We start from the raw sequence: 21,425 nt of genomic DNA, 5'->3' as shown, positions 1-21,425 counted from the left end.
TAGGGGGAGTTTCTACTTCCATTATGTGTATTCTTTGAGATTATTACTAGTTTGTTTTTGCTGAGTGAAATTTGGGTCCACACAAATTCTCAAACACAAAGCCTTTCAAACAGTTCCATACAGCAGCACCAGGGAACTGTTTAGCAGGTTTCTGGTTCCTCCAGACCTGTTAATAAATGATTCTCTATCAGGGACAATATTAATAGCTCCTTGGTGGATTTCAGAAATTGGGTATACAAAACTGTAAGAAAGTTTGTGGAACCTCCTAGATGTACAGTGTGTGTAGTCTCATTGATGCAGTTCTGTGAAAAGCAGTGAAGCAGACAAATCTGTCAACAATTATTCATCAAATGCCTGATTTGTTAAATATTACATATAGATTGTCTGCTGAATAATAAGCTAATTCTGGAACTTACAGAGTTTATGATGATCTCTGACTCATTCAGAGTTTGAGCCCAATTGCCGATGAGTGTTGGCCAGTTGCTCAGGCCAGAAGAATGTCCCTTCAGGAAGTGTGGACCATATGCTGTTGTGAAAATGCCGAGGTTCCCAAATAGGGATGGCTGCAGAAAGCAGATTTAGTCACATAAAATGTGACATCCGCATGTTTATTTCCTGAGTCAAGTATTTTCAGTGGCCCAAATGCACAACTTCACTTTCAGAGATTTTCCAGACCTCCAAGTCCACTTTCTCTAGAAGGCAGGGAATGATGGCACTGGGCTAAAGACAATGAAACCTGAAGCACCTCTGAGGGCTTTTTGGCTGAAAAGGATAGATATTTGCATTCCCTTCAGCTGACTACCAGCACAATTCCTCCATTTCTCAGAGGTAACAGGATAAAGTACGTGCAGATGACGCTCTGCCCCCAGCCCTTGCCAGTCCAGCATGTTCTGTTCCTTTTTCCCAGGCAATGGAAAGCTCTTTACAAATAGCACAGCTTTATATTAGCTGAATCTGTGGTATGCAATAGTATTGTAGACTACAATCTTTGCTAAGGGATTTTTGTTATGTCAAACTGGTTCTTGTACATATAGTTTCTCTCTTATCCTCCTAAAAATCAACCACCCACCACTGCCCCCACCCCAAAACAAACTTAACCACAAATGAAAGCAAAACACCAGGAAAGCCTAAAAATTATTTAAAGTGGAGCTAGAATAGGGATGGGAAATGGGTTTCTAATGTTAAGTACCACTGCCATCAGGATTATCTTAAGGCATAACAAGATATGATCCTGGGTCATAAATGTGCACTGAATGATCTTACACATCAATAGGGAGCAAACCCAGCCCTTTGGAAGCAGGGACAGAGCTTTTGTTTTCTTAGATTTCAGAGTGCAGATTGGTTTCTTCTGCGGTGTTCAAGCATCAGGTTAAGGGATTCAATAGCAGATGCAAAACTGGAGCAGCTCTGCCTATACCAGCAGCAAAACGTGCTTCCTCTCCCCATCACCTCCTACCTACCTGGATACACATGGACTGTGTGTCCTGTACGTGCCAGCTTTGTACTCTGGCAATGTGCATCCACTCACCGTCTGCTCATTGCCTAATTCAGGTCACAGGGGGAGTCTCGGGGCCACCCCTGTGTGGTGATATGCAGATACCCACCATGTTTTGCACACAAGTGTGACGCTTTGGGGCATTTTCCAGTCTGCTGCAATACTATTTCACAGGTACAAGGGCAGGGTAATTTCTGCAGTGTGAAGAACTTACAATTTTTAAGGAGCATTAAGTGAACAGTAACTCACCAAAGAAATCACTGCCTGGCTTTTCTCAAAACATGATTTTGCTACCATTCATTGCAGTGAAAGGAATTATTTCAAAGGATGCAAACCTAGTCTTTGTGCATTTTAATATGGGCTTCCTTTGTGTATCCAAATAGATCTCTGGCTGCTTCGCTGGGGCTCTGTAATTGTCTTTGATTAACCTAGACATAATGATAGGAAGCTGCAAGATTGTAATGGAGAGGAGAATTTTACTTAAATGGTCTTACCAGGTACTACTCTGTATATCTGTATTTGCTGCTTCACTCTTCAGAAAAAAACAGACTGGAGAGAACACGAGAGAGGCAATGAAATAATATCTCAGAAATGTAAGCTCAAAGTACTTCAGAGATGCAGTGAACCATAACGTTCTTCAAACCACAGGCCGTGTTCTCTCACTGCACATGTGTTTTGATGGTTCTGATCTACAAATTGTTTGGAAAAAGAGAGGATTAAAGTCCCTGTTATTTGCCACTTGAAACCTCCAAGTAGTTCACAAAGAAAAGTGATGTGATTTTCTAGTCAGACAGACCAATGTAAAGGCAGACATGTGCAGCCCTGTACCAGATACTGTGGTGTGAACGAAGCATCGATAATCAAAAATTTGAGAACCGAAATCCTTGATCGGAATATACCAATGTATCCAATGTTTATTTATACAAATAAGGCAATTAAGGCAAGAAAACATATACCTACTTCTCAGTTTTAATGAAATTACACACCTAACAGTTAAGCAACTACAGAAACTGGCAGATCAGAGCCTGTTTCAAAGACTGTTGCACTAAAAGGGCCCTTACTCCTGATTTTAAAAAGTAACTCAAGGTCTGTTCAGTTTTTTCCTGGACTTACAGGGAGTTAAAAACAGAGAACTTTGATGATTCATAAAACATGTTCTAAAGAACATTATCACTGACGTGAATGTTACATGTGTAATATTTATTTTCAGAGCAAGTGGAAATGTTTTCTAAATTTCAAATTTCAGCTATGAACTTTGGCAAATTTTCAAATGTTAATGATTTTGAGGGATTCCAGGCAAAAGTGTCAATGTGTTTTCTGAATCTGATTTGCTTGCCCGTTCCAGTTTATGTTTGTGTATTTGCTTTCTTAAACTTTTTCAAATGCAGAAAGTTTTTAGAACCCGTAAACCCAGCAAAAGGTTCAGTTTTCCATTCACATGTGGTAGCTCTGTTCTGCTCTGATCCGGAGAAACGATCTGAGAACATCATCTTTAACATTCTTTATCAAAGAACAGCCTAGTGATGCCACCACAATGTAATAGTCCCAGGATAAATGTTTTGGGGCAGGTTTTCTTACTCCATTCTCCTGTACTTCATATTTGATGTTTCTACTTTAGGATTATCAGCTCTATTTATTATTAAGTACTGCTAAAAATTAGTTTTTCAAACCTAACGTTTCTTTTAAATATACCTAGTTAAATTAATTAAAAAATAAGTCATCAGGGAAATACCACAAAATGATTAAATATTGGGTAGGGATTTTTCATATAATAAAGATATCAATTCCTGAAAAAAATCAAGACAACACCATGTTTGGGCTAATATCAAGGCAAAGCAGCCATATAAAGTAAATCTACAGACATTCTAAAGTAAATCTGGCTTTCTTGGGATTCTAAAGCATGGAAGATAATGGAAAGTAATCCTCTTTTATTTTTTTTGTTTAAAAATGACTTTAAAATAGGCTGGACTTTTTTTTCTCACACTTTATAGGATCTATTTTAAATGACCTATTTAAATGTTCTGCAATTACGGTGCTTTTGTATACTTTCCATGTAGAGCGAAAAGAAAGGGAATCCCTTGAAGTTATGGGATTTTAACCAATCAAAGAATAGTATTTTTTTTTCTTTCTCTCTGAATTCTTCATACAAGGTGTCTTAAAATAGATAAGACAGGTTCATTACCGTTGTCATAATTGTCAGCTTCTGTCAGTTCCATTAGTGAATAGAAGTCTCTATGACTATTACTCATGCAGTCTTATCCAGCCTCACAAAGTCTGTGCAAGCTCCCTAAAACCATCCCCTCTGCGGATCCTTCCAGTTACTCACGTCTGTTCTTCAGTTACTTAACGTGATCCCTGCTATGGTCCCCTGGTCAGGATTTTCTTCTTCATCCTTCTGCAGTGCTTTTACTTATTTTATTGATACATGGATATATGACTATCTTTATTGATAGATGAATCACTTTATTAAAGTAAATTTCCCCTTATGTTCAGAACATGCTGGTGTCAGGTTTGTCTGGCAGATTATAACTTCACATCTTGGAGAAGACCTGAAATGTCCTGTATGTCAGAAAAGTACTCAGGTCATAGATCTTGAGATTAAGTAGAGACATTTTTTTTTATTTCTTTGGTTATACTGAATGTATGTACAATCATATCCTCCTCTTGGCATAAGAGGATTCGAATGAGGCTAGAATTCTCATTCAGACTACAATGTGTCTATCATTCAGGCATCAGTTTGGATTTTTCACATACATCTGCCTTTGATTCTTTCACTATTTAGTAAAAATACATACATGTTTCTCCTGAAAATGGGTTTTCATGGGCATGTGGGAAGAAAAAGTCTTTCTTTTTTAAATATTAAAAGGCCCAAGTGTGAGAAAATCCAGACCTTGTCCTTGAGGAGTGAAGAAACCCTACAGAAGTTTACTTTTCTCCTTCACTTTTCTATATAAAAATTAAAATTGAATTTACATGACTGTGAAGCCACAAAAGACATTGCAAAGCATTTAACATATGCTGTTGCTGTGTGTTTAGTACAGTTCATCCTTGCCTACTACTACTGCCATATCTCTCTCTCGTCCTGTAAGTGGCTGGGTACTCCTGTGACTAATCATACACCAGCTTTGACACACGCTTGAGCTCTTTATAAGCCAATTCAGTTCACAAATTTGGCAGAAAATGAATCTGACCAGGAGAAGAAAAAAGCCATTATTTTCAGTTTGGGTTCAAGGATGGTCCGATAAGTGCCAGAGATGGCACAATGGGAGAATATGACAAGACCCTTTTGCTGATAGCAGGGGCATGAGAAGGGGAAACGGGGAAGACAGTTTGTCCTTCCCTCTTTCATGAAACAACCCCTTAAATATAAAAATAAGAAATTGGCCCTTCTTACTAAGGTATCCACATCTCTGTCATTGTTTTCTAAACATCCATCTCAGTTTTATCTGTAGATGCCAGGTGCATCATGTAACTAGAAGTTGGGACATGCTTAGATGTGCCATGACTATGAGAGTTGTGCCACACTGTCAGAATTCTCTTTCTTTTGATATACTTTGTAAACAGTAGGAAGTTTTAAAAAAATAAATAATTTCAAAGACTTCACTGCCCTGAATAATTATTTTACCCACCTGAAAACCTAATTTTGATTTTTTTGAGATATTTCTGTGATTTTCCATCTTCCTTTTGATGGTTCAGCTCCCATTCCCTGATGCATCCATCCAGTGGACAATACAGTAGAGCTGTCTCTACATATTGCTGTGCTTAAGCCTTTGCTAAGTGAGGAATATTCCACTTTATCTGCTTCTGAACGGTCTGGATTGAGTGCTCAGGCCTTGAAGACAATTATGTGAGGCAGCCAGCTAATGAGAGGACGTTCACCCATCCACTCAGGCAGGGCTGAAATTCTGAAGAGGATGAGACATCCTTCTCAACCACAATCTCTCTCCTGATCATTTTGATATGGTGTCAAAATGTTTGTTGTTAAAAGCGAACATTTCTTTTTTTAGTTACTGGTTCAGCATCCTTTCCCTCAAGTCAGTTTACATCAGATCAGTACTGGTATTTAATCATTAGGTTAAAAATAATGTCACCACTCAGTTACTGGAGTAGCTGCAGTTTCTGTTCTTTTTGAAAGTTTTGTTTGAAAGAAATGTTCCTACATTTATTTGCAATATTCTAGAAGCAATAGGAAAGATAGTGTAGACCTGCTTCTTTAAAAACAATAATTAAAAATTCTGTTAGCTCATGAGCCTATGGAGGCCTTAATTGAAATTAATAGAAAATGTAAAAGTAGAGGAAATTAGGGCAGCTGCAACAGAAACACCAGAAGCAAAAGCAGATTAAAGTAGAGCAATGAACAAACCCATGTGATATCTTAATTTGGCTTCAGATATTTCTCCCTTAGTGTAACTTGTTCCCTAAATCAAGCAACAGGTCTAAAGCATGTGGTTTCTTCTGCAGATACGTACACTGTCTACCACAGTGGTCTTTCAGCTGTTGAGCAAATGAACGGCAGTTGTGAAGTGGCTCTTCCAGTGTGCCGAGAGACAAAAGTAGCTGCCAAGTTACTCCACACTCATTCCCTGCTCCACATTCTCACAATTTAAGGCTCTTTGTCCAAAAGCTAGCACCAACATAAACTTCAGCAAAAATAATTTGTTTTTCATTCTAAGATTTTATTACCTTTTGTCATACTTTTATTGTGAGCTTTATTCTTCAACTTTCTAAGAAATAACAGTAAGAGACTTTTCTGCTTGCAGGTAGCTTAATGAGGAGGTTATACCATTGACCTTTACACACATAAGAAGCCCCATTTAAGTCTGGGGAATTCCAGAAGGTGATAAGAAATAGTCTCCGATGTGAGGAAAACATGGAGGAGTGAGAACTTAAATTAGAATATTCAAAAATTCACATTCTGTTAATGTCAAGTGACCTCAACTCATCTGGAAGCCTAACAGGGATGATATTCTCAGCACAAAAGATTTCCCCCTCTGCACTGTTGAAGACAAAGTTATTAGGAGTAAACAACGAAATAAGCCTTGTAACAATATATTTTCTCCCTTGCTAGAACGCCTCTTTCCTTTCTGCCCTCCATCCTTTCCAACCACAGTCACATTTCTTTACTTTTTCTCTGCAGTGCAAGGGCATAGTTCTTTTATTCAGTTAATAGGCCATTCACTCAGGGAAAATGAAGTGTTATTTCATGATTCAGAGTATTCAATAATGTCAGAGTTTCCTAGCACGGAATCCTTATTCTAAATATATTTCTCTTCTTGATAAATCAGTTTAGTGAGCAGTTTCCACAAGAGGCTTGGGTAGGGCAACAGCAATTGCTTCCAGGTTTTACTTTTAACCATACATAACCTTATGGAAAAATACCACAGGTAAGTTTGTCATCCATTATTTTTCATTAGTTTCTTCTGTTTTCATACTTTTTGTTGTGACAGGTGACAGGAGGATAGACCAAGCTTGGCTTTAGCCTCTGACAGTGAGCTGGAGGGTGAACAACCCCTGGGTAAACAAGCACAAAGAAAGGAAATAAGTAAAGCAATTTAGTGACATTAAATGCCTACCCATTGTGCCCAGGCAGTAAAATCTGACAAGAGTAGCATTAAGGAGCTGGACATTGCCACAGAATGAGTTTACAAAGAGAATTAGTCAGAAGACCTGCTACCAGGAGCATGCCCACTTTATTGAACTTTCCAGGTAACAACTCCTTGCAAATGAGTAGGAAAAGATGGAATGAAAAGTCCCTGCCAATCCCTGTGGAAGCAATGCATGCATCTCAGAATTTTCCCAGGTGATGCTTTCCTGGAGCAGGTGACAGGTTACTTGTTGCACATTGAAGAGGGCTCCTGGATAAAATGGAGTAAGTTAGGTGGAAATAATGTGGAGCCAAGCACAGATATATATCTGACAGCATTTCTTCCACTTTATTTAGCACAGTACTCGTTCATAGTGGAAAAGTTCTGTCTTCAGTGTATTGCAGACTTGCAGTGTTTCACACTGTTCCTTTAAAAGGATGCACAGGCAGGGACTTGCTGTAGTACATACAGAGTTTTCAAGGATGCTCTCCCTCCCCCTCTTCTGACTGACAGTCTGGCAAAACATAGAGAAGATGGTGACAATGGGTGGAGTTATTGCCTTTTTTTTTCCTTCTCAAAAGGCTATATCCTATCAGTTGAAGCCCTAGTATAAGACAGTGCTGCACAGTCATTGTTGTATTCTGCTGTGTTGGATGTTGTTTGCAGAGTATGGCAGTTGTTACTGATTTATCTGGGAGCAGAAACATGTTGTAGACTTGTTAAACAGAAATTGTTTAACCATGGAAACTCCAGAAATAGACAGAGCCCACATGAACCTTTGCTTTCCTATTCAAAGAATTGTTAACCAGCTTTCAAGTCTGCGGACAAAACAGTTTCTTCTCTACCTGGGCCCCATGTGAAGGGCCACACTGTTATTTTGGGGGCTATTTTTACCATTCTTTGTGGAAAAGGAAGGAGTAACATGGGATGCTTACATAATTATAAAACAGAGCCTGCCCTAAAAGGGTTTCCCATTAATTTCTGGAGACTTTTTATAAGAATTTCTACTCCCGACATGGCCTTTGCGTGCACACTGCTTCTTTCCTACGTGTGTTTTTGACAGCTGGGTACACAAGGTTTGCTCACAGCTGGCCAGTACAGATGTCAAGCACAGGAACAAGGAGATCATGCTCCCATGCTGGTCACAGCAATTGCAATTTCATGTCTTGGTCTTCTTATTTCAAGAACGGTGGGTGTGCAGGTCATCAGTATCTCTGGTTAGTTCAAACTACCAAGGACTAACCCTTGCTTTATTTTCAGGATGAATACAGACAAACTGGAGAGGGAGCAGAAGAGTGCAGCTCAGTGCCCGTAAATAAAGTGTAGGATGCACAATGCATCCATAGGTAGCAGAAAGGTAGGATGATGACATGAAAATATGTATAGTATGAGAGACACCTCCTCCCCACTGCTTATGCATACGCACACAGCCTGAATTCAGATACTCTATTTTAAAAAGTACTTGAAAATGGCCAGGAATTAGAAGGATGTTTAGCTCCTGTTTCCTGTCGGTTCATTCCTCACTTAGAAAATGAGTGTGGATGAAAACCAAAGCAACTTATTGTGCGGAACTCCCCTTGATTTCAGCTAAGTCCTATTTGCATGTGTGCCAAGCAGCTTGAGGAAAATGCTCTCCAAGGTTTCGTGCTGTGAGCAGTAGATTCAGCATCTAGACCGGCCTCTGCATTTTGATGATTCTGTTACAGGAAGGTTTTTCTCCAGGCAGACTTTGAACACACAAAAAGCACGGCTTCAGTCTCAGGTTCCTGCATCAGCGCAGAGGTAAATTGAAAGAGGTAGGTGACCAAACATGACTGCGTGTTTAGAACAGTGTTTACAGGCTCTCACAAAAAATGTGAGAGGAAACAAAATATAAATAGGTTTCTCTAATTTCTGAGCAGACTGCATGATGAATTTCCATAGCCAAGAGTAAAAATTGCCTTTCTCTCCCAAGAACTTCTACTTAGATATGGCAATGACATTGTTGATAAGCTAATTGTACCATTACTGAGTGTCACCCTGTGTGTGTCTCCTTGGGTGGGAAATCGTATATCTCACATTTCGACTTTTTTCCACCAAGACCTCTTTGCAGAAAATCAGGTTACTAATCTATCTGCTCGTTAGCTTTTGCTCTCCTTTTGCTAAACCGCAGAAGGAAAAATACAGGTTCCAGAGAGAAAAAACATCAAAGGAGATGAATGAGGTTCCATCACAGCAAGAAATGTAAGAAAAGGTTAGAGATGACAATAATGGGCATGGTATGTATCCTGAAGTAATCTTGTAAACTTCAGGGAACCAGGCCAGATAATCCAACTTGCCCTTTCTGTCTCTGCTGTCTTCCAATTACTCTCTACCATCAGGGTACAAGAAAATGTCTATTGATGGAGACAGAACTTCTTGCCATAGCTCAAAGAAAGAGGTGCAACCAAGTGATTCTAGGATATAACGCTTTACAGTGATTTATTCCTTAAGCACATCATCGTCTTGGATCGGGGTCTTGACCTTAAGCTTCTGTTTATGTTGTACTTCAAAATTATCCTCAGCTTGGTTTGGTGTGTTGTCCTGACGTATAAGTTTAAACCTTGAACAGTTTGGCATGTTGTAGGTTAGGACCAGTATCTTAGAAACCACTTAAATAAGATTTGGAGGAGTTATTTTTTAGAACTGTAAATTAGAAATAAATACAAAAAATATGACATGCTAAAACCCTAATAATGAAATTGTGTTGCATAACTAAGTTTCCGTCTTAGATAAATTCTACAACACCATAAACGTATATCATTGTTAACAGCCACTTATAATAGAAACATCAAGAATTATTTAGTTACAGTGCAATTTCAGTTCTCTTAAATACTCACTCATTTCATGGTTTACTTGGTTAAAATATGATTTTTTTTATTATGCTTCTTGTTTGATTCTTGATTCGATTTCTGTGGAGATGTTTGAATGGTGGTGGGAGTAGTGGTCTGTCTTTGATACTGTCCATATAGTCTTTCAACTACTAAATAAGCAAGGAATTAGTTTAACATCCAGCTTAATGTAGCTAGTTAAACAAAACTGGTACCTTGATCTTTGCACCTGCACTTCTGTGCCTGTTGGTAAAATACTTATAAACCACATATTGTCCCAAATGAATTTTATTCCAGACCTTTGTTGTTCACTATTCCATAAGTTTATTTAAATAGTTTGAAAAATTCAGCTTAGACTATATGCAAATCCTTCTAAACTGGGCCCTTTATATACATGCATTCCCTTTTATGTGACTTTGTTAATGGTTCAATAATTAAGAGAGTTTACATTTTAAAGTCTTTGGTTTTTAATTGGGTGAATATTAATCACAAATCACTTTCAGTCCTGCTCTGATATGCAAATTGATGTCTCAGCTGCATTTGTTTTCAGGTATCAGTCTATCCGCATAATGCAAAATAACATTCTGCAATTATTTCAATTAGATGCAGCCTGCCTTTGGAGCAAGCTATTTATTTCATTTCTGTAAATGAAGAAAACAGTTGCTGTTTTCCATTCCCTTGATGTTTTCTGCCCAGAACTCAGGACTGGTATGTGTGCAATACATAAACAGTTTTCTTTCTGAATGATGTTAGCGCTCATGGTAAAGGACAAGCAGTTGAACTCCCCTTGCAAGATTTCATTTGGTTAAACGACTCTTCTGTCGTGGAAAGAGATGTCACCTTGGGGGGGGGCAGCAGGGGGGGGGTTACCATTACTGGTTTAAAGCCTATTATGAAAGGTAGAGTAAATCGGAGCTCTTAATTAGCAGAACCTGTTTTGTACAAATGCATAACATTACAGGATTTTTTTCCATCAGACTGCAGCTGTTACCTAAGCAGAGGAGGAATTTCACCTAACCACAAAGAATGAGACACACAAATAACCGTGTTGTCTTAAGAACGGGTCGAGTATGTCTCCTCACAGCGATTTTGTGCCATAATTGCAACTCACGTTAAATGCAGCAAATGTTACCATCCTGCCCACTCGGTTTCCACCTCTAGTTTTGTTTAAGGGGGGGGCGTCAGAAAAGATTGAGGGGAAGAGGGGGGTGCGAGGGGAGTCCTTTCTTTCCTTCCCCCGCTCCGCGTTTCCCAGCCGCGGTGCTGAGCGTCGCGCACCCAGGCGCTGGCCGGGCGAGCAGCGGGGCGGCCCCGTCCCGGCTCTGCCACGGGCTGCACTTGTAGCTGCTGCGCGCCGCCTATGGCAGCCCCGCGGCGCCCGGCGCGGCACCGGGGCCTCGCCGCTCTCGCCGCCCCGGGGGGCGCCTCCCACCCCGCCGCACCCGCTTGAGGTCCGCGGGGGCGCAGCCGGGCATCTCTCCGGGAAAGGTAACGGTGGCGCGGAGAGTCTCCGGGAGCGCGGGAGAAGCTTTCGCGGTAGCGATGAGCTGGGATTGCTCCCCTGGCGCGGTGTCTCCTTCCCCTCCGAAGCAGCGCTCGGTGCGTGCGTGTATATGTGTGCGCGTGTGGCGAAGGGGAGGGGGCTCTCGCTGCGCGCAAGGGGTGGGCGAGAGCAGTGCGATGGGAGCGGGTGCCCGTGTGCAGAGGGATCCTCTTCCCGCATGTGTGTGGGGGACCGCGGTGTCGGGGCAGGGCTCAGCGAGGCGGCTGCTGCATGCGGCGGAGCCCGCCGGGCTACCGCAGCGCTGGGCTTCTCCTTACTCCGCGCCTCGGCGCCCAGGGGCGCTCGCCCGGCAGGGCGCCCGGCTGCCCCCGCCGCTCCGGGCGTGCGCCGAGCTGCCGGGAGGAAGACCTCGCGGGGAAAGCGGCAGAGTGCAGCGGAGCGGGGCTGCGGCGACCCCGGCCGCCGAGGTAGGGAAGGTACCGGGCTCGCCGCGGAGCGCTGCCGGGAGCATCGCCGGGGGCGGCCGGCCGCCCCGCCGGGCGTGTGAGTGCTGGCGGGGAGGGGGGGGGGGCATGGCGAGGCTGCGTTTATGTTGATGTTTTGGGTTTTTTTTTAATAATTCCAAAGGTTTTGTTTTCATTGCTACATTCCTGCTGTTTTAAGGGGGTGAGGGGGTGTTGGAGACGGGGCGACAGCGGCTTCCTGCCGGAGCCTCTGCCATCGCGCTCGCCTCTCCCCCGCCAGCCGGCCGCCTCCTGGAGTCCCCGGGCCAGCGGCACCCTGCGCAGCGCTGCTTGCTCCCATCTTTTCCGGGGGAGCGGGCGAGCGGAGGGACTGGGGCTGGGCGGCCCGCATAAGCCGGTTGGAGGTGTGGAGAGATCGCGGGGGGTGAAGGGAGCAGGTTCTGTACAGTGGTGCCGGAGGAAGGGGGTGTGCGAATGTGCTGCGGGCTGGACTTTGCAAAGGTGCCGAAGGAGGGGAGAATTTGGCGGCGGGGACCACGGCTGTGCCTTGTTGCAAAGGAAGGGTGAAAGGGATGCCGGGCTGCATCGCCGCGCTGCGCCCGTTCTCACCCGGCATGTGCGTGCGGTGTGTGCGCGCCCGCGTCCCTCCTGCCTTCCCCCGCCGGGAGGCAGAGGGCGACGGGGCGCCCACGACAGAGGGAAGCCGGCACCAGCCGAGCTGGTTGCGGCAAAAAATTGCGGTAGTACCTGCACTCCTGGCCGGGCTCGCCGACCCGCCGCCAGCCCCGCACGGCTCCTGCAGTGTGCCCCCTTGGCACCGGCCGGGGCCCCGGGGCTGAGGAAGAACAGGGGACTCGAGTGCGGGCGAGGCAGGGATGCGGGGGGCACGACATCTTCGGGGGGGGAGGTGGCGGGGGGATGTGAGACGGAGCGGCTGGGGGTGCAGAGGCTTGAGGCTGCCCCTGCGGGCGCTCGCCGCGGACAGGGTCGTGAGTCTGCGGGGAACCGCAGCGACTGATCCGCGCCCTCCTCTCCCTGTGGTCCCTTTCCGCGGCCTCCTTGACCCCTTCAGCCATCGCTTCCCCTCTTCCTTCCTTGCCTAAGAAGCTCTCCCTCCCCCTCCTGTCCTTCTGTCCTCCCTTCCTTCTTCCCTCATCCCTCCTCTGCCCTCCCTTCCAGGTCCCCCGGCGTATCCTCCCCTCCTTGCGGCTCCCTCCAGCCCGATTCTCCTCCCTCCAGCTGGCTCCTGCTTTCTCCAATTCCATCCTGGCTCTCTCCTGCTAACTTGGTGGCTTACCACAGCAGGAAATAAAAGGGACAAGCTGGGGAATGGGGAAGATGGAGGGAGCAATGTATTGATTATTGACTGATATGGTTGTTTTTTTTTTAAAAAAGCTACCTTCTAACTCAGAGTAAATGCTGAGAGTCCAGTTCTGTTGTGTAAAAAATGGCAGCTCAGCTGGTCTGACTATATGTGAAGGGTTCTTGAAAGCCACCTCTGTATTGGTGCAGGGATAAGAGAAAATTACATAATGTTTTACAACTACAAAAAAAGTTCTTCTCAGATTTCAGTTGTGTCAGGCTGCTGAATTGTGACTTTGTTTTGCCGTGCAAGTCAGGGCACTGTTGTTATTCCTGGGGATGGAGTTGTGTGTCTCTGCATGCTTCTTCCATATCTGTGTGCTTCCATTGGTCACGCAGAGCTGATCATCTTGTTTTGTAGACAGTTCATTGTATTTCTGAAGTCAGTTTGCCACCTTTATTTAAACTAGGTGCAATAAGTGACAGAAACAATGTGTGTGCATGCTAATGTATCACTTGAGTGAATCTCACCGGTATTGTAGTGGTGATCTGTATGTGTTCAGGCTATAGATACAGCGAGTGTTGACATTGCTTTTTGTGTCTGCATCTTCATCCTTTCTCTATTGTGCTATCCCAACACAGATGTTTGGGCATGCATAACATCAGCATTTGTGTTTAATATCCCTGAAATTCACAGGAACATATGAGCAGTGTAGGATTGAGGAGACTAAATATGCATAAAATTGGAATCTCCTTTGGTTGTTTTACTTTGTTAGTTATGCATGTTTGGCATGTACAAGAGAGAGATATATTTGACAGACCTCAGAGTTATTTGTATTTTGCCTACAGAGATTTACATTCTGTATTTGAAATCATTCTAGCTCCTGTGTATTTGTTTGGTTGTTAAAATCATTCGTGTTATTTTAAATTCAGTGCTTGTAGTTTATCTATAACCCTTGGCAGGTACAGTAGCTCAGCGGAATACAATTTTTAACCCAAATGACGTTTTGGAACAATGACAACTGAAAAACGTTTTCTTTTTTCTTTTCCTCTTTCTTCTTTAGATTCTTTATCTTTGTTCAGGAGCCTAAGCTTGCTTGCTGATCACAAGAAGATGTTTCTGTGGCTCTTTCTGGTTCTGTCATCTCCAGTTTCTTCTACAACTGCAGATGCTGATATATCTGTGGAAATTTGCAATGTTTGCTCCTGTGTGTCAGTTGAAAATGTACTCTATGTCAACTGTGAGAAGGTTGCAGTCTACAGACCAAATCAGCTAAAACCACCGTGGTCTAATTTTTACCACCTCAACTTTCAAAACAACCTGCTAATTATTCTATATCCAAATACCTTTCTTAATTTTACACATGCAGTGTCCTTGCAACTGGGTAATAATAAGTTACAGAACATTGAGGGAGGGGCCTTTATGGGTCTTAGTGCATTAAAACAGTTGCACTTGAACAACAATGAATTAAAGATTCTCCGAGCTGACACTTTCCTTGGCATAGAGAACTTGGAGTATCTCCAAGCTGACTACAATTTAATCAAGTTTATTGAACGGGGAGCCTTCAATAAGCTTCACAAGCTGAAAGTCCTGATCCTTAATGACAATCTGATTTCATTCCTTCCCGATAACATTTTTCGATTTGCTTCTCTAACCCATCTGGATATACGAGGGAATCGAATACAGAAGCTTCCCTACATTGGAGTTCTGGAACACATTGGGCGAATTGTTGAATTGCAGCTGGAAGACAACCCCTGGAATTGTACTTGTGATTTGTTGCCTTTGAAAGCATGGTTGGAGAACATGCCCTACAACATCTACATTGGAGAAGCTATCTGTGAAACACCCAGTGACTTGTATGGGAGGCTGCTGAAAGAAACCAACAAGCAAGAGCTGTGCTCTATGGGGACAGGGAGTGATTTTGACGTGCGCATTCTTCCTCCCTCACAGCTGGAGCCCGGTTATAGCACGCCGAACGGCCACACCACTCAAACATCAGTGCACAGATTAGTCACAAAACCGCCAAAGACTACAAATCCTTCGAAGATCTCGGGGATAGTAGCAGGCAAAGCACTATCTAATCGCAATCTCAGTCAAATTGTATCTTACCAGACCAGGGTGCCTCCTTTAACTCCTTGTCCAGTCCCCTGTGTTTGCAAAACGCATCCTTCAGACTTGGGATTAAGTGTAAATTGCCAAGAGAGAAATATAGAGTCAATGGCCGAACTCGTACCAAAACCTTTAAACGCCAAGAAACTGCATGTAAATGGCAATTATATCAAGGATGTGGACACTACAGACTTCATTGATTTTGAGGGGCTGGATTTGCTACACTTAGGCAGCAATCGTATTTCAGTGATCAAAGGAGAAGTTTTCCGCAACCTTACAAATTTACGGAGATTGTATCTCAATGGCAATCAGATAGAGCGCCTGAGCCCAGAAATGTTTGCTGGCCTCCACAACTTGCAGTATCTGTATTTGGAATACAATGTTATCAAGGAAATCCTAGCAGGCACCTTTGACTTGATGCCAAATTTGCAGTTGCTCTACCTGAACAACAATCTTCTACGAAGCTTGCCAGCGTACATTTTTGCTGGTGCACCACTTGCTAGACTGAATCTGAGGAACAATCATTTCATGTATTTACCTGTAAGTGGCGTTCTTGATCAGCTGAAGTCTCTTACACAGATTGATTTGGAAGGTAATCCATGGGACTGCACTTGTGATTTAGTTGCTTTAAAACTGTGGCTTGAGAAGCTAAATGAAGGTATTGTGGTGAAGGAGTTGAAATGTGAAACACCTGTACAGTTTGCTAACATTGAACTTAAGTCTCTGAAAAATGAGATCCTCTGTCCTAAACTTTTAAACAAGCCATCTGCTCTGTTCACTAGTCCCATGCCCGCTGTTACTTTCACAACACCACTGGGACCAGTTCGCAGTCCTCCTGGTGGCCCGGTTCCGTTGTCCATCCTGATCTTAAGCATACTCGTTGTGCTTATTTTAACAGTGTTTGTTGCTTTTTGTCTTCTTGTTTTTGTGCTTCGGCGCAACAAGAAACCAACTGTAAAGCATGAAGGGATTGGAAATCAAGAATGCAGTTCTATGCAACTGCAGCTACGAAAGCACGATCACAAGTCCAACAAAAAAGACGGACTAGGTGCAGAGGCCTTCATCCCTCAAACCATTGAGCAGATGAGCAAAAGTCATACCTGTGGCTTAAAAGAGTCTGAAACGGGCTTCACATTTGCTGACCCACCAGGGCAAAAAGTCATTCTGAGAAATATTAATGACAAGGAGAAAGATTTATTGCATGTGGATACCAGAAAAAGACTTAGCACAATTGATGAACTGGATGAGTTATTCCCTGGGAGGGATTCCAATGTATTTATTCAAAATTTTCTTGAAAGCAAAAAAGAATACAACAGCATAGGGGTCAGTGGCTTTGAAATACGTTATCCAGAGAAACAACAAGACAAAAAACCCAAGAAATCTCTAATAGGTGGTAATCATAGTAAAATTGTAGTAGAACAAAGAAAAAGCGAGTATTTCGAACTGAAAGCTAAACTTCAAGGTTCACCTGACTACCTACAAGTCCTTGAAGAACAAACAGCTTTGAATAAAATATAGGTCATGCAATCTTATTGCCTACAGAGGACATTTATTTAATGATGAAAGTGCCTTTTGTTGACTTTTAACTTCCAAATACTATATTATATTGATAGGCATAGAGGCAGGTGTATCCAAGGGTGTCTGATTAACTGTAGCTGCATATGATTTGTCAAGTAGAGGAGAGTTTCCTTAATAGGTTTTAATACATAAAGCTCATGCCCTGTGGAATCCTGTAGGGATACTGCAAACTCTATTGCCAAAGGGATGCTTTATACACGTTACACTGAATTTAACCTCAAGAGGCATATATGTTTTGTACCTTAAATGCAAAACCATCGTCTCCTTGTGATTTGTTAGAACAAACACAGGAAACCTGGTACTGGTATTTGTACCTCAGCTGGGTCCTTCATCCTGCACGTGGATTTAAGTTGGTGGAACTGGAGCAATCCTTTGATTCGTGGTGTTGTAATGGCACTGTTTAAAGATTATCTGAAAAGTAACAAGCATGCAAAGAGCGAACATTCGATAGTATGTGTAAATTGGTTACATTTATGGCCTGCATCTTGAAACCACTGGAATTATAATGTTAAATTGTGCAAATATTTGTTTAAAATATACCATGCATTACATACCTATGAAATAAATCTGACCACTTGAAGCATACACGTCTATACATACAATTAAAAAAGAAAAGAGAAAGAAATAGCTCAAACTGACTTCTGCAGTATTTGTGGCATCTGAAGAAAATATTCGGTGTTTATGCAGAATCTGTTGTAAGACTCATCTCCAAATAAAACTAGAGTTCCTTCTCAGTTATGTGAAACACTTGCAACCCCAACAGGTTGTCCAAAATTGTCAAAGTGCTTACTGTGTGAGCGTAGCAGAAATTATTTTTGTAATATAATTCATATTTATGAAATACTTTGTATACTAAATAGGAAAAATATGTACTCCTTAATATGTATTTAATATGCCTGACTTGTTTTCTTGATCACAATGCATTAATCATTCAGTATAAATAAAAACAGAACAATATACCAAACAGAAACCGGGGATGTAATGTATAGAATTACCCAAAATTAAGTGATCGGATATAAGAATAATAAAATTGTTCTGTACTATTCTTGTGAAATTAGCATATTATCTTATTTCAGATTTGTTACCAAGGGTGCATTTTAAAATGGAGTCATTAGTTTTTTAGTATGGTGTCTCAGGCAATTATTTGCCATCAGTTGACTTGCTTTTCAAGGTTCTACAGCTGAATCTAAATAGTTTTCGCTACAAGTATTTACAGGAATTCATGGCAAGAGTAATATTTGAATTGCATATGAGTAAGTTTTCTGTTCTTACTGTCTGGCTGCTGCCAGTCAGGGAAATAAAAGAATGATCAGAACAGTGAACGATACGGCAAATCATCTCTATTTAAAACCACAGTGTAAAATGAATATAGTGGTCTCAGAGTATTATGTAGCTCATAGGTAGAGAGTAAAAACCTGCCTTTGTGAAAGCTGAATCTGAATAGCTAGGGGAAAAAAAGTAATAAGGAGAATGGAAAATCCCCACTGTATCTCGCTGATAGATGGTACCTTGCGATGAGAATGGAGATAAATTGGTAAAGCATCATACAGTAAATCTACGCTATGAGATTAATGAAAAGTTCTTTGACTTGGAAAGGATTTTTTTTCATTTATTTCAATATGCTTTGGATAAGATTATTTTATCTCCTTTGGTTCCAGAACCTTCCCCCACTACCACCTTTTTAATCAATACATAAATCAATTCAGATTAGTAGGATATAAGCATGAATGTTTTTCATAACTTTGAAACTAGCAAATATTACAGCAAGACCCAATAATAATACTGTAGAGAAGGCTGTGTCAGCTATTTCCATTATAAACCTCTAATTTCAGGTCTTTATGACTTTGCAGTGAAATTTTTTATTCTGGAATGATACTTGGCAAACAGCCTGAAGTATATTTTTAAGAAAAAAAAATCCAAAACACCCCACTGCTGCTTGTAAGAGAAAAGAAAACAAGGCAACATTTTTCTACATTCAGACCTTTGTCTTGTAACTTAGAGGGTTGTTTTATTATTTTTGGTCATGTTACAAAGTATCTACATAACTTCAGATTATAAAATTAGAACAGGTAAATTAATGGCTAAGTTTCTTTGAAAAAGCTGGTGCTGTCCATGCACAATAAGTGACTTCATTCGAGATATCTTAGGGATTTTCTGGACATGGATGCTATGCACATATGCATCAAAAGTTCTGGGTTGCCCAGTGGTGCCATATGTGGCCAAGGCTTGAATAAGAACATGTGAGTTTCTTGTGTCAAGAGTCTGTGGTTTAAGGAGTGTTTTAAGGACTGTTAAAGGTGAGCTGACTTTATGATAGACTGTAGCGGCTCCATCAGTAGGATGAGAATATTGAGTCGCCGTGCCTGGTCTGCACAGTGCTGTGTGGCTTTGAGAATGTTCCAAGGTTCACTGGGATTTCCCAAAGCATAAGGCTTCTGACACACTTCACTGCATTGTGAGACTATCATGTCTCATACCCTTCTCTTGAGAGGCATGTGTTACAAATACTAAAAATAGCGAATGAGCTAATACTTTTAAGTGGTGTTAAAATCGATGTGCTTATGACTCGTCTTGCCCTGAGTTAAAGGAACACTGAAAAATGGTCATACTCAGCTAAAAAATTGAGAGGTTTCTTTGTTTTGTTTGTGTTGTGGTGATGGGGTTTTATGTTGAAATCTTCTATTCACTGATCAAAAGGGGAAGAACTGAACTGTTATTCTGTATCATTACACTGGGTCACATTTTCCTGCTTGTTGATTTTTCGATCCAGTAAAGCATTTAAGCTCAACCTAACACAGGTGCAGGGGTACTACTCATGAGACAATAATGAAACACCTGCCCAAGAGTGGGGTTTTAAATGGAGTATTGTCATTGACTTAGAGCCAGTTCAGAAACATTGTGTATAATAAATACATAGAGCCCAGTAACTCTTTCGGGACTATGCAGTTGAGTGTAGGTTCACCAGCATCAATAAAGGTTGCACAATCTGGACCTTCTTGTAGAAATCGTTCTTAAATGTTTTACATATATGGTGCAATATGTAGGCATAATAGTGTGAGTAAAGAATGCAGAAGTTGGCAAAACACTGTATTTCTGTGAAACTGTTACTTTGAATTACAGCCTATATGTCAGTTTATTTCCTCCATGTTTTGAAGCAGTGTATGTGTCTGCACAGCAGTTTCAGTGTAATGTCCATTCAAATCTGTAGTTGGTCTAACTGGGGAAGGTGACTCTTCGGATGTGGCTTAACAGATCGATCTGTTCATTATCTTGGTTTGAGTGGCCATGCTTGTAAAATGGCTGTTAAGGCCCATAGACATAAACTAAATCAGTGAAGGTGTTAAAATCATCTGTTGTCTTCATTGTATTAAAAAAGAAGTTTCCACTTTTAAATAAAATCAATAAAGAGTAATTGTTTCCTTGAAAAAGAAAAAAATGGTGCAATTTTATCAGAAGGCAACTACCATGGTGCAAGAACAAAAGACCTTCAGACCATTTACGTTTTGCATTTAGTCTTCAAGATTGACAGTCATGTAGAAATCTATAAAAATCTTTTTTTAAAAAAAGCCATAAATTATAAAAGGCATGGCCTTGTGAATAATGTTAACAAATGTTTCAGAATCAACAAAACACATCCAGGATATGGTGGTATAATAGCTATAATATCTTTTTTGCATGATTTGTACATTGATATTGTATGAAATGAGCACAGTGAGATTTTTTTTTTTTGGTTGCATCCAAAGAGTTGGGAAGGAAGGAAGTATAACAAGAATGTATTTATAATCACTCTATTTTGAAATAAAGAAAACAAAATGTATTGGTTTTACCCTGCTTCAATCATTACTATCCTAGGTTAATTTATAATTAAGATACTTAATTATAACATCCAGTCCAATGTAAAACACAGAAAGCTGCTGTTCATGAATTTTGTTTGCCTCCAACAACATCAAAGTATTAGCCAGTGTTGACATAAAATTTGTATGAAATATTAATAAAATTGTTTGGTAATGTTGTATTTCTGAAACTAGACTGTATTAAGTGCCTGTAATATTTTCTTTCAGATCATCTGTATATGGATGAAAGAGAATGTAGAAAGTAGTTAAATAGTAATGTTTTCTAATGACCTCAACAATTTGCTGGTTTTTGTGAATGATTTTCCCATCTTCTGTTGTCTAACAAAATTCTCCTTGCCTCTGTTATACAAATAGTCCTTTCATAGTCAGTGAAGTTTTTTAGCATTAGTAACACAAAGAGGATTAATTTTTTTTGCTTAGTAGAAAAATCATGTAATCATGGGGCATTTGTTTTAATTCTGCTTCCTTCTCATTAATATTTTTGAATAAGAGAATTTATCAAAGAAAAAAATAATATAGTTTATCCCTAGCAAAAAGAAAAAATACCAATCCTTACACCAATTCAATTGGTTAGGTCAGTTTGGTAATTGGAAGGTGGAAAGATGTCTTTGGTTGTTTAACTTCCAAATACGGATTTTGTAGTTATAATATCTTACAAAGCCTAATAAAAATCTTCATGGGAGG

At 41.1% G+C, this 21,425-nt stretch overlaps 1 protein-coding gene across 1 annotated transcript; it reads left to right on the top strand.

Moving 5' to 3' along the window:
- Positions 1-11,650: 11,650 nt before the first annotated feature.
- On the top strand, positions 11,651-16,827 carry SLITRK4 (SLIT and NTRK like family member 4; the record flags this gene model as incomplete). The annotated part of the gene is made up of 2 exons (XM_084269235.1): positions 11,651-11,900; positions 14,264-16,827. The coding sequence occupies 2 exons, from the start codon at positions 11,651-11,653 to the stop codon at positions 16,825-16,827; spliced, it is 2,814 nt and encodes a 937-aa protein (XP_084125361.1).
- Between the last annotated feature and the right edge of the window lie 4,598 nt (positions 16,828-21,425).

Source organism: Gallinula chloropus (assembly GCF_964237585.1).
Source record: "Gallinula chloropus genome assembly, chromosome: 11".
Taxonomy (NCBI): Eukaryota; Metazoa; Chordata; class Aves; order Gruiformes; family Rallidae; genus Gallinula; species Gallinula chloropus.
This window is presented reverse-complemented; position numbering and strand designations above follow the sequence as displayed.